Source organism: Mastigoproctus giganteus, chromosome 6 (genome assembly GCF_048544385.1).
Source record: "Mastigoproctus giganteus isolate SK-2022 chromosome 6, ASM4854438v1, whole genome shotgun sequence".
Taxonomy (NCBI): domain Eukaryota; kingdom Metazoa; phylum Arthropoda; class Arachnida; order Uropygi; family Thelyphonidae; genus Mastigoproctus; species Mastigoproctus giganteus.
In genome coordinates this window covers 163790408-163805322 of record NC_143580.1, presented here as the reverse complement: position 1 = coordinate 163805322, position 14915 = coordinate 163790408, and the positions used below count along the sequence as shown (strand labels likewise).

The following is a 14915-nucleotide window of genomic DNA, read 5'->3' as shown; positions in this document are numbered from 1 at the left end:
AGGAGGATCTAGCAGGAAAAAGACTATGTCGAAACCTGAAAATGCCGCTTTAGAGAGTGCACTCACTTCAGTTTTTTTTTTTATTTGTTTGTTTATTTTTTTTTCTTCAGAGCGAAGTTTAGGTGAACCAGTGTCTGGCTCAATGTTGTGTGAAAAAGTTTAAACTAAGACACGGTATACATGAACTAGATATTCAAGGCGAGATAGTTTCTGCAGACGAATCGGCAACGGTGTCCTTTAAAAGTAAGTTTGCTTCAGTTATAGCAAATTATGAGAAAGAAAATGTTTATAATGTTGATGAGATGAGCCTTATTATGGAAAGCATTATTGAGAAAAACCCTAACCACTAAAAGAGAAATGCCTGCACCAAGTTTTAAGACGAGAAGAGAGCAAGTTACAATTGCTGTGTGTGTGTGTGCAAATGCCATTGGGATGCACAGATTGTTTGTGCTCGTTATCAGTATGTCGAAAAAACTGAGCGCATTTAATATTTCTAATTTTCCTGTTTTGTATAAAAATCATAAAAATGCCTGCATGGATGTGTCTGTTTTCCTAGATTGATTTATAATTTTTTAAATTTAATTAATCTTATTTAATTTAATCATAAGGTAAAATTAAATTTATTTAATCTTATCTGGAAACTTTTGGCTGCCCAGAAGAGGTCTGGCATTAATTATTCTGGACAACTGACGCTCTACTGTAGTACTACAAACAGCCAAAGTCCACCCAGTAACCTAAGGAGATTCCGAAGAAAGCTGTGAAGCAGTCTAGATCCTACCCCTGAAATATAGAGATCTTTACCTAATTTCAGCCAATCAGCACTCAACAGTTAAGAGTTAAAACCTAGTTAATTTAAGCCAATCAAATAAAATGGACCCTAGGTCCAGAGTATCCAGTCAGGTATATATATATATAAGCAACCATCATAAGAAATAGTTGTTAGTTTGTTGTTTTAGTGTTTTTGTAATGTAACAACAAGATCACAAGAAATGGTTTACTTTAGTATTAACTCTATTAAATGTTTCTGACTACATTAAATTAAAGATTAAAATTAATAATTTAAGTAAAAATAAAGATAGGTAAAGCTGTCTTATTTTTAATTTTGCAGCTACTGAAGAAGTGGAGAGAAAACATTTCAAAATGTATGGTTGTTAGACTATTAATAATAAAGGGGGTTTAAACAGGTGAACTGCTTTAATTTTAATCAAGATAACCTGTACAATGTGCCATTCACACATTGTATGAGGAATAACTGACAATTTAATGATATTTCAGTAACTCTTTTGATACAGCCCCACACGAACAATCGTTGCCTAAATTAGAGCAATCCATCATGTTCTTTTTATAGATGTCAAGAGTAAAACAATATTCTTGTCAATGTTGACCAGACAGGAAATGTGATTTAAAGTAATATGAGGACTAGTATGAAAGTAATGCCTCCTAATTTTTCACTTTCAAATGTGGTGCCGTAGATCATTTTGCATGATACTGAATGGTCACTAGCAGTCTAGTTTCACCATAATGGTGGTGCTGTGATTGGTCTCGTGAGAGCAACAAATGGATAGTTTGAAATGGAGGATGTTACAGATATATGTATCAAGCAAAGAGTGATGATTGAATTTCTTACCAAGGAAGAAGTGAAGCCTATCAAAATCCATACGAGTCTCAAAAATGTTTATGGTGACAATACTGTAGATGTGAATACAGTCAGATGTTGGGTAAGACACTTTAATAGTGGGGAAAGTGACATTGTTCACAAGCCCCAAAGTGGCCAGCAAGTAACGTCAATGACGTGTGGACTTCTTAGAGCGTAGTAGCACCACAATCAACTCAGATCGATATGTAGAAAGTCGACATCTGTAGAGTTACGGGGCAAAAATCTTAATCAGTTTCTTCTTCTCCATGACAATGCATTTATGACTCATGGGGTGAGAGCCACAAACTTATGACACATGGGGGTGAGAGCTTCTTGCCCTAATGGAAGCCAAGCATTCTGGTCTCTTGCCAAAGCTATTGGCCGCAACTTTTGCCCATCTCTGCTCCCACCTCTGTCAAAACCAGTTGGTTCTGTTGTCACTTCAGCCTGCAAATGATAAAGCTGATCTGCTAGCATCCCATTTTTCTTCCACCCCTGTATTAATGATCTTGGTAAAACACCTCTAACCATTCTCAACATGCTCGATTCAATGCCTCCTGTGGTCTTCTGTCAAAAGGATGTCAGAAGGATTTTGACGAATCTTGATGCTAAGAAAGCTTCAGGTCCTGATGGTATTTCTCCACTTGTTCTCAAAACCTGTGCTCCTGAACTTACTCCTGTCCTTTGCCACCTTTTTTCACTTTCTTATTCCAAAGGTGTTTTTCCTTCTGCTTGGAAATTTGCTCATATCCAGCCAGTTCCTAAAAAGGGTGACAAATCCCTCCCATCCAATTATCGTCTCATTGCAATTACTTCTTTTTTTTTTTCTTTTTTTTTGGTAGTTGTTGGTGCATAGGCTTCTGTGGCCATAATGCACCTCCCAAAGTTTTTGCAGTACTTTGATCCAAGCAATTACTTCTACTCTTTCTAAAGTAATGGAGAAATCAATTAACCACCAACTCTTAAACTATCTAGAAACCTTCTGTCTGATCAATGATCGCCAGTATGGATTCCGTCAGTAGCACCACAATCAACTCAGATCGATACGTAGAAATGTTGAAAGTCCACATCTGTAGAGTTACAGGGCAAAAAGCTTAATGAGGTGGTTCTTCTCCATGACAAAGCACGACCCTACACCAGTCTACGCATGATTGAGGCCATTGCAAAACTGGGGTGCACAAAATGACGGTGACTTTGTGGAAAAATAACAGTGTGTTAATCCACTGGTGATATTCTGGCTTATGTAACCCATTTAGGAACAAATTCAATGGAAAAGTTCGGGGAAACACAAGCAGTTGCTCTTGACATCTCAAAGGCTTTCGATCGTGTTTGGCATAAAGGTCTCCTAAACAAGCTTCCATCTTATGGTTTGCCAACTGTTTTTTGTAATTGGTTATCCAGTTTTCTCTCTGACCGCTCACTGAGTGTGATGGTAGATGGCTCTCTGTCTTCTAACTTCTCCACTAATGCCGGTGTCCCCCAAGATTCAGTTTTTCCCCCACTCTTTTCCTCTTGCATATTAATGACCTTCTTCCATTGACTGGAAATCCTATCCATAGTTTTGCCGATGATAGCACATTGCATTCCACTTTCCATTTTGAGAAACCTTGTCCTGCTGAATCAGCTTCAACTTCTCGAAAATCTGATACCAATTCCTTAAATGCCAATGTTCAGATAATTCTCCAGTGGGGCAAAGACAACTTAGTTGATTTCAATCCTTCTAAAACTCAGTCTTGTCTTATATCTCACAAAAAGGATTCTTCTGCTCCTATGTTTATCTTTGGTGACACTCCGATTCCTAGGCAAGATGATATATCTCTCTTGGGGATTACCCTGACTTCCAATCTCTCTTGGCACAAGCACATTACAAATATTGCTTCCTCTTAATCTAAAAAACTTGGTTTTCTCTTTTGCTCTCTGCGTTACTTTTCTTCCAAACAGCTGTTCACTCTGTACAAATCGCAAATCCACCCTACCATGGAATATTGTTCCCACATCTGGGGTGGTGCCCCCAAAACCTCTCCCAGGCTTCTAGATTCCATTCAGAAGAGAGCAGTTAGGTTAATTAATGACTCCTCTCTAACAGTCTCTCCACTCGCTGTCTCATAGACGTACTGTTTCTGCTGCATGCCTTTTCTACAGATACTTCTATGTGTACTGCTCTTCTGAATTGGCTTCTATAATTCTCGCTCTCTCTTTCAAAACAGTCCGAACACGTGCCTCCAACAGTCAACATCCATTTACTGTCCAACTTCAAACTCACAGAACCAACTTTTCATCTTCCTCGTTTATTCATTCAACTGCCATTTTCTAGAACAACCTTCCTTCATATGTATTTCCTGAAAATTACAGTCTACAGAAGTTCAAGTCTAATGTCAACAAATATCTTCTTTTGTCTTCTCAACCTCCAACCCAAGCATGGTACTAGGTACTATAGGTTCTAATACCTCTCGTGTTTGCGGTTTTCATAAAAAAGAAAAAAGAAAAAAAAAGCTACCTTGCAATCTTCTGAATGGGGAAATAGAAAGCAACATAAATGGAAAAAAGGTATATGAATAGATAATAACCAAATCCGTATATAATAGCATCAAAAATATTAACCATTATCAATGTAAATATTATAAATATATCACAATATACTCAATACAATACTAATAATAACACAATATACTTTTAAAAATATTGAATGCTACAATTTATAATATGCTATTAAATTATAGTACTAATTAAATTTTACTGAAAAAAAATCAACTTTTTTTTGAGTGCAAGTGCACCTAAAAAAACAAGTTTTTTCTGGTAATTTAACTGAACAGAAGACCACAGGTGAATCTGTCTGCATCATTCAGAAGCCAAGGCTGTTATCTACTGCCAGTAACACTGTTAATCACAGTGTTACTGGCAGTAGGGTGAGATCTAATTTACTATTTTAACTGAAATTATACCTTGGACTAGAACAGCAAAGCATGTCCCAAAACATTGAAGATGCCTTGGTTCAAGGATAAAACTAGCAAAATGTAGTTCCACAAATTTTTTTTTTTTTTTTTTTTTTGATTTGGTAGTTATTGGCGCATCAGCTTCTGTGGCCATATTGCACCTCCCAAGGTTTTTGCAGTACTTTGATCCAAGCCCGAGGCGGGAATCGAACCCGCGACCTTTGGGTTGACCGGCAGGTACTTTACCCACTCGGCTAGCCCGGTCGGCTAGTTCCACAAATAAAGGCCTATTTGTTTGCACTGTGTACAGTACATATGAACACCTGACTGTAGTCCCTTGCATTCGCTGATGACCTGGTCTTTGTTGTATATGCAGACACTAGAGCTCAATTCGAAACCTGGATTTAACCAAGCACTCGGCAAAGCTCTATTGCTTGGGCCACCACCCACAGGTTCCTAATATCTGGAGAAAAGACAATCTATACTGCTAAAAGGATCCCTTCAGCTGAGACAACCATTAAAATTGCAAGTCCCCAAATCAAACTGTCATCAGAAATCAAATACCTAGGCCTGGTAATTGACACGAAACTTACCTTTTAACCCCAATTGGTTTAAGTGGCTTCAAAGATTAGAAAATACATATATCATGTAAATAGCATAACCCTCTGGTTATGCTACTTACAGTCACTAGAGCCTGCCGCACTATTAGTACCCTGGCTCTCCAGGTCTTGGCTGGCTTCATGCCTCTACATCTTGAGGTGGTCAAACGAGGCTGCTTTCAACGACTAAGAAAAGCCAACTCACCAAGATTTTTGGAATTCAACTAGACATGCTGTTGTTGTTATTTAGTTTTTAGGAGCATTAGCAACTAAGGCCATATTGTTCCGGGGATATGCAGTGGTCATTCCCTGACCTTTCTGCCACATTTGGTGGCTCACAGGCTCGAACCCCGGTCTAATCAAGAAGCACATGCTACGCACTGCTGCTCCTGCCCACCTGGATACGGGGGCACCAACTAGACATGCTGAATGATCTGTTATTTTCAAAGTCCGTTAAATTGATGTCTATAAAAGCAAGAGCAAATCTTAAACTTTACTTTGTATTTTTAACTGATTAGCATACTTTGGCTTCTCTTCCTGTAAGAGCAAAGGTCTGATCCCATTCTGCAATTTTTCTGTCTTTCCCTCCACCAGTAAGAAAAGTACCATCCTTCATAGAGCAAATGGAAAATACACCACCATCATGAGCATTATATACGGTTCTAAAAACCCGATTGGAACCTGAAATAAACCAAGTCAATATGCTTAAATAATTATCTAAAATGTGTTTAATGCTTATTTTATTTAACAGTATATATTACATAAATTTCAAATTCATAAATGTTTCATGATATCTTTCTCACTAATTAATTTCAATTTTTTTTTTTTTTTTGTCTAATATGGTGTTATGTTAATATATAAGTTTCAAAAATATATTGTAACTGGAATATCAACAGAATAGACACAAACACTTAAATATATAAATAGTATAGCTCCGTTTATGCATATAATTTATGGAAAATAAATTATTTTAAACTCAAAATGATAAGGAAATTTTTTTTTTTCCTTTTTCTCTTGGGTACTAGAATAATGACAACTTCAGAGCAAGAATCTAGACACATCATCAAATTCTTGTCTTGAAAAAAATAATATAAAGAAAATTTCTGAACCAAATGATGAACATTGAGAAGGAAAAGTACTTCTCAATTATACACAATAACCGCACAATACAAGAAATTTAAACATGGCCAACGATCTAATGAAGACAATTTGAGGTATGGAAAACAATATTATGACATCAATGCTGAAATAGTTGCTGCTGAAGAAAAATTAATGAGTGATAAATGTAAAAAGGTTTTACAAATTTCCAGAGAGAAGTAAGTAGTAACATTGAAATGATCATAATGAGCATTAAGCAGGTGCAAAGTGAGTCCCATGAAAATCCACTGCACATGATTATGCTAAGTCAGCAAATTAAACAATTGTGTTAAAGATTAAACATAACCTTAAGTCATGAAATAAGCTTTTAGTTCTTTTCGATGATAAACAGACTATTTCTAGAATTGTTACTGTTGATGAAATATGGATTCATCACTGTGATCCACATTTTCTGGATTCATCAAAAAACCCAACAAAAAATCCAAACAAAACAATGAAAGCACACAATGTCACCCCTTTCCCTCAGTTCTGTAGTTGGCCAGATTATAGCAACAACCTTTTGGGAATTAGATGGAATATTATTAGTTGATTATTTAATAAAATGCTGGAATGAGCAGTGATTACTATGTTTAATTCATATTAATGATGCAAAACTCTGTCAAATCTAAATGGTGAGTAAACTGACAAAAGGTGTTTTGCTCCTTCAAAAAATGAACCTAATCAGAAGTGTGCAGGATTGTTCAGCATAAAAAAATGACATTATGCTTATAATGTCAATTTTTAATGGCATTCAGAGTTCTTAGATTAACTTTCCTAAAAAAAAATTTCAGATCATGTAGATGTGTAATGATTATTTTGATGTGCAAGTTTGAATAGAATTTTATTATTCATTTTTATTTAATTCTTAGAATTTCATTTAATCAAGAATTAAAAAGCCTGCAGGAAAAAATGGAAGTGCACTGAAATATTCAGATATTATACAGGCAGTTCCTGCTTTACAAATTCCCCAGGTTTATGAGTTATTTTCTTCAAGTATCAACAAAATCAAAAATATGAACATTAATTGCAATAAATAAATGCCAAACATTCATAAATAAGGCATTTCAAGCCATACTACCGTAGTATCATATAGCTATGCATACTACTGTACATTCGTTTGTTTGTTCAGGCAGATGAGAGCGTCTCACTGACTCATAACATAAAGCAGTTACCATGCTGACATTACAAAGAGTGCTTGTGTTGCTCTCCATTTTCACTGTCTTGTCTTATTTCAAATTTATCCTGCTTATTAATACTGTACAGTATGCCAAAATGAAGCAATACTATGGAGAGTGATATTAATAAAAAGAAGTACTGAAGAGGAATAACATTGGAAACAAAACATGAGATCATAACAAATGTGATTTCATTATTCTTTAACGTTTGTATGACATAAATAATTTCTTTATTATTATGATTTGCTTGATTTTAAAGGCTATGATTTCATTTCTTTGGATAAATCAATCATTGTTAAAGCATAAACTATTGTTTTGTTGACCTTCATTTAACATTACTATGGTCAAATTTCATTGTTCAGAACGTATCCCTGCTTGTAACATTATGTCTATGGGAAATGAATTCCCGCTTTACGAGCATGCACTAAGAACAAATTAACTCGTAAAGTCAAGAACTATCTGTACTGAAAAATAAAATTATAACTGAAACTAGTATTTTTTCTTTATAAAGTGTAAAACATTTTTGAATACTTCTAAATATCTGTCATCAGATTTAGATGTTTTATTTTATAAAGTAATAGCAGCAAAAGTTTCTGCCTGGCCATAACACTAGGAATTTTTTTCACATTTCTAAAAAAAGTCTTTTAAACACATTACAATGGAATCTTGTTAGTACATTATTCAGGGGACTGGGGAAAAAACTGTCGTAAGCAGTAAAATGTACTAACAAAAATTCATTTAACATACATTTTTAAAAACATATCTAGAGCACACTTTATTGTTCTGGCCTAATTTGTAAATAATGTGTCCATTTTTGACAACCGATTAATGATGTCCTAATCAACATCAAACCTGCAAATATAATAATGCACAATATCCATGGCTTCTAAAGCTTTTAACAGCATCAGAACTGGTGGAAACTCTTGTTCTTGAGTGTCCTTCTCATCAGAACTCTCTCTGTTTGGTGCTACTCAGTTTCTTCTAGTGAAAAAGGGTAGGAGATGCTGTTGTCACACTCAATATAACTGTCAAAACTAATATCATTCTTCCCAGAAATTTATGGCTTCATCTAATTTTATCATGTTGTCTGTATCTGATAGTGGAGAGCAATCAAGAAGTATACAACAAAAGCCCACTATGTTGAAACAATTCCTTATGGCATTTGTACGAATAGAATTCCAATGCAGATTTTATGAAGTGCACTGCATCCAATACAGAAATTTTCTTCTGCATGGTGTGCACAAAAGGCAGCCTCTTTTGCATGAGCCTCTATAATTTTACTTCACACACCAAATTATACCTTGTTTAAGAGGTTGAAAGTAATTCATACATTGGCCAGTAGGAACATCACCTTTTTTTTATATATACAGTAAACCCCCGCTATTCGCGGGGGTTATGTTCCTGAGAAATGTCACGAAATGTTACGTTCCTGAGAAATTACACGAAAGTATGTAATATATAAGAAAAACTAGTCTAAAATTTTGTCTACGTATGTATTATATGTACCTTCATAATATGACTATGTACATAGACAGTTCATAGTGAAATGCAAGCATATGGCATCGAAATGAAAATAAGAAACAATTTAATATTAAATGTAATATTTATTAGAAATTTCAAACAAATCTTTCAAACCAGCGCCTTTGCTAGCTAAAAAACTTATCCCGCCAGTGCAATCACCAGTTTCTCTAAAGTGTTGATAAAGGAGTTTTGCTTTTTCACGAATGATGAGTGAACTTAATGGAATTTTATTTTGAGTTCGGTCTTCTATCCACAGATTTAAAGCCTGTTCCATTTTTTCTAATTTAACATCACGAGTTACAGAGCAAATTTTTGAAGCAATTAGCGCGTTTTCACGGACACTACGGCGGATTTTTTCTTCCAATTTTTTGATTGATCGTACCGTTGACTCATTGATTTTATAATGTTTTGCCACTGAGGAGACACTTTCACCATTAGAAAATTTGTCTAATAATTCAATTTTATTCGCTAATGTCATCACCTTTTATCTTTTCACATTTCCCTTGTTATTCATAGCCATATTTTTGTATGGGTTAGAAAGAACTTGTCCACAATAAAGTCACTTTCTTCCATTAACACACTCGAAAAAGTCTGTTTTACACTGCAAAACGGTAGATTTATCACTTTTGTAAGCATATCAATTTATAAATTGATAAATTTATTCAATTCATAAACATATAAATTAAAAGCAAACGACGAAACCTTCCATGACAAGCGCATAACACATACTGAACAAGGATTAGCGAGAAACATCCACGCTCGCGATTTTGTCACCCCTCCCCCCCACCCACTGAGCGCTGTTTTGACCGGGAAAGATAATTTTAGCCACGCCCATGTTTTTTATGGCGGAAAATATTCACTGTGCTTTAAAATTCACATTTTTTTAGGTTTCATTTTATATTAAATCAGCGATCGCGAATAGCGGGGGTTTACTGTACTACACACCCAAGGTGTCGGAGGGATGGGCTGCACACAGATCTACAAAGAGTAAAATTTTTCTCTTCTTTGACCCCATTTTGGCATTTGGTGCTCTTAAAAAAAAAGATTCAAAAATGAAAAACATTATCCATGTTTGAGTGACAATTACCTTCAGGAAAAATACACATATTCTTAAAATATCATGGAAATTTTGCTTCCTCTATTCATAATGGTGCAAGCTTATCCATTCCACTTTCATTGTAATAACAGGACTAAGTTTTTCTTGATCAATTTAGCCCCACTGCACATCTCACCTTTGAGCTGCAATGTTTTATTAAAGTTCAACAGCACACAATGATACACACAAGATTGTGTCTCTTCTTAAATCTTTCTAATTAGCTATTTGACACCTTAAAATCATCTAGCCCCATCTTTTGGGCTAAATCAGCTACTTTTGACTAAAACATGTTTCCATCAAACTTGTATGTTTGAATATTTGATACACATGCCTGCCTGAACCACTTCCTCAAACTCTAGATGTCCTTCATGCCCATATTTTCTCTTACCACTTACTCTGTCTTTGAGCACAGTTTCAATTTTCTTTAGTTTTTGTACTCTAATGAGTGTAGAATTGTTGTTCATAATTGTAAGGCAAAGTAAGACAAATTACAAATTGGCATTCATAATTTGTCCTACTGGTTTTTTCTCCATTATGAAAACTTTAAAAATAACTAAATGCACAAGGCATAATACGTTAAGAGTAAGAGTTTAATATCTATATAATATTAGTGTAGATACACCATAGATAACTCTTAAGAAACTACAATGGTAGTGTGGGAGGCATCATTTGCTCTGTATCTCATATTGTGCTCTTTCTTCACAATGAGTTGCCATGGTATTGCACTACCTTGAATAATTAACGCTTCACTAATAGAGAAGACTATTAGTTCACTAATAGTCTTCTATTAGTGAACTAATAGAAGGTGGATGGTGGTGTGACTGCCAAAAATCTCCACTCACAGGTTTATTGGTGCAACTTTCAAGAATTTTCACTCACAGGCAAGAGATTATTGTTAACCTATAAGCAACATGGTTGGTTAAAACGAAATCTCACACCCAAAGGAAATTCAAATGTCCTAGACAGGAATCATAAATGTGATAACCAGACCTCTGTACATATAATTAATAAAAATGAGACTGAGACTTCTAAAATTCATTATACTATGTGGGTAAAAGTACTAAGCACGAACGTACTGACACGATTCAACTGTATTGTCATATGACTTAACACAAGTCGGGGAAAATGACACTAGCAGTTTATTATTATGTTGCAATTTGAACAATGAGTATTGTTAAAATTGCAACATAGTCAAAATGTCTAACATAATGCAGGTGACTTAAATTAATTAAAGACTATATTATTCAAGTTGTCTTTTTTCTTTTTTAATGATTATATGACCTCCGAGCAATTGTTAACCCTAAGCGCTAGTGTCAACAGTAAGCTATATGCTTGTAATACTGATAAGCTTATTCAGCATCCATTCTCTAACTTTCATTACTAAAGTTCAAAATCTTAATTTATATTATTCATAATTACTGCACGAATATGGTTTACCACAGAAACAGAGGACCTGCAATACTGGTGTCTCTTTGTAATTTTTGTAGCTGACCTTTGAAAAAGCTATTTAAATTGGATAGTATACAACAATATGCTTTGTATATATACAGTTGAACCTCTCTTAGTATTAGTAATGGCCACATGGTGCAAGGAAGCCAATGACTTATGCTGCACCAGCCAAACAAAAAAATTAATAACAATAATAAAATAACAAAAAATACATAACGTAAAATAATAAGAATAAAAACAAAATAATAAGAAAATTAAAAAAATAAATAAAATAAAAATAATAATAACAATTAATAAGAGAAAAGGAAATGGACAACCTATGCATTTCCCTCCTCCCTTAGGTAATTATCCAGTTGACCTTTGAATTTCCTCAGATTGTCAGTCTCTACCACCCATGTAGGTAACTTATTCCAGTAATTTATAACTCGTTGGCTTTTTTTTTTTTTTTTATCTTTTTTGGCTAAAATAAAACTTCCTGCAATCCAGTCTAAACAACTCACCCTGTAACTTGAAATTATGTCCCCTAGTTCTAGGATCATTTATAACCGTGGAAATTTTATCCTTATTCATTTTGCTTATGCCTCTCAGAGCCTTAAACACCTCAAACAAGTCTCCTCTAAGGTGCCTAGTTTCCAAGCTCTGCAATCTACATATTTGAAGTCTTTCCTCATATGGATGCCCTTTTGCCGATCTCACCAGATAAGTTGCCCTTCTTTTGGACTCTTTCAAGAAGAATAATGTCTTTCTTTAGGTGTGATCACCATACTTGAACACAGCATTCCAAGTGTGGTCTAACAATAGCCTTATATAATGGGATTATGACATCCTTATCTCTTCTAGCAATTGTTCAATAAATCATCGATTATTATTATTATTATTATTTCGTATGGCAAAAAATGAGGATACATTTGTAACAATGTCAAAAAATAAATAAATAAATTACAATAAGCCTAAAAACAATATTTACAGAAAAAAATTATAAGTAACATTTGATGAATTAAAATGTAATGTCCAGTTTATTCAGCCACTTAATAGCATCATCAGTAACACTATGTAGATCTTGGATGGAGCCTTCAAATCTCCTCTTTGGGCACTCCGAGATGACATGCTGGATGGTCTGGGGCACGTTGTCACAGTCGCAGAATGGGTTTTCAGTTTTTCCCCACTTATGCAGCCAAAACTTGCATCTTCCGTGATTTGTTCGGATTCTGTTCAGGGATGTCCATTCCTTTCTTGGTAAGTTGAAACCTGGAACAGCTCTGCATGGATCACTGACTAAGCCCAGGTGGTCGGGATTTGAAGTAGTCCAGTCTTCGCACCAGGTCTGGTCAGCATTAAAATGTGACTTGATAAGTTTCTCGCCTAGCTTCCATGAGGGGTTGCAATCCTGATGTATGGGCAAGTGAGGATTTCTTTGACATTTCTGCCATTCTTTCAGCAAGGCTATTTCTCTTCTTATATGAGGGGGATAGATGTTAGATAACACTGGTAGCCATTTTAAAGGTGTCGATTTAATGGTGCCTGATATTGTCCTCATTGTGTCATTCAGTGGGATATCAACTTTTACAGAGTGTGCACTATTAAGCCATACGGGGCAACAATATTCTGCAACTGAGTAGACTAGGGCAAGGGCTGATGTTCGTAGCACCGTTGCGTTTGCTCCCCAGCCTGTTCCACTGAGTTTATGCAAGATGTTATTCCTAGTTTTTATCTTTGCTGCAATATTACAAAGGTGTTGTTTATATGTCAGTGTTCGGTCCATTATAATTCCCAGATATTTTGGGAAAGGGTTGTGTTTCAGTCGTTGACCTTTATATTCCACTTGTGGCATATAGTTAGCCCTATGGGCCTGGAAATAATAAATCATTGATAAGACACCATGGGCCTTCCTTCCAGTCTACAATGCTCAGAGAACTTCATATCTGACCATATCATAATACCAAAGTCTCTTTCTTCCACTATGGGCTTTAGTTCAACTCCACCAAGTGTATAAGTTATTAGCATTAGTTGAGGCATATGATGCAAGAAAGCAAGCTTATAACAGCATCAGCCAAAAAAAAAAAAAAAAAAAACCCCTTCCCATTTCACCCATCCAGTCACTCTAAATGCTTGTCTAGTTCAGCCTTAAATTTATTAAAGTTATCAACTTTAATATCGGAAGTATCTCATCAGCATTGAGCCTGCTCAAACTATTCAAGGCCTTATACACCTTGATCAGATCACCTCGCAGGTGCCTAGTCTCCAGATGCTGCAACTTGCAGAACTTAAGCCTTTCTTCATAAGTGCACCCCTTTGTTCCTCTCACCAATATTGTTGCCCGCCTCTGTACTCGTTCTAGGAACTCTACATCCTTCCTAAAATGAGGCCTCCAGACCTGTATACAGTACTCAAGGTGTGACCTGACCATTGCCTTACACAAAGGGATAAACACCTCCTTGTCTCTGCTAGCAAAATTCCTATTTATAATTGACAAAACTCCATGACCTGCTCTGGCAGCCTGTCGGCACTGCTCAGAGAACTTTATATCTGACTACACAATTACCTTCAGGTCTTTTTCATTTTCCACCCCCCCCCACCCCTGAGTGTAGTACCACACAGTTGGTACATTTCTCTTGAGTTACTGCTACCTATATGGAGTTCTTTTTTTAGATCCTGTTTTCTAGGCAAATTTTCTAGATCCTGTTGCAGGATCTAGAAAAGTTAGGTATTTTGGGGTTACTGTTCCCCAGGTGCAATACCTTACACTTTGCTGGATTAAAGCATAGCTGCCATTTTTCTGACCATCTCTGAAGTCTATTTGGTTTTGTTTTGTTTTGTTATTTGGTTTTTAGGAGCATTAGCAACTAAGGCCATATTGCTCCAGGATATGCGGTGGTCATTCCCTGACCTTTCCGCATCCTCCATATTTGGTGGTGACGGGCTCGAACCCGGATCAAATCAAGAAGCGTGTGCTACGCACTGCTGCTCCTTCCCACCTGGCTATGGAGGCGCCTGTCTATTTGGTCATTCTGAAGAAGCTCTTGCTTGGCGGCAATCATTAACTACTTTACCAATATCATTAGCATTAGCAAGGGCACATGATGCAAGAAAGCAAGCTTCAAATGTTTGTCTAGTTCTGCCTTGAATCTGTTTAAGCTATCAACTTCTACAACAGATGGAAGTTTGTTCCAGCAATCAACCACCAGCTGGCTAAAGGCAAACTTTCGCACATCTATCCTACAACTGTCTTTCCTCAATTTGTATTTATTCCCTCTCAGGCAATTATTCTGAGCAAGAGGAAGAATCCCATCAGCACTGAGCATGCTAAAACCATTCAAGGCTTTATACACCTCAATCAGATCACCTTCCAGGTGCCTAGTCTCCAGACAC

At 35.9% G+C, this 14915-nt stretch overlaps 1 protein-coding gene across 5 annotated transcripts in view; it reads right to left on the bottom strand.

The window, feature by feature from the left end:
* LOC150084715 (echinoderm microtubule-associated protein-like 2) overlaps positions 1–14915 on the bottom strand; it is a 364524-nt gene that overhangs the window by 102245 nt on the left and 247364 nt on the right. For all 5 annotated transcript variants that reach the window (XM_090376571.1, XM_090376573.1, XM_090376572.1 and 2 more), the window contains one exon: positions 5692–5849. In XM_090376571.1, the coding sequence (XP_090232697.1) occupies positions 5692–5849 (158 nt within the window). The remainder of the gene's footprint in view (positions 1–5691; positions 5850–14915) is intronic.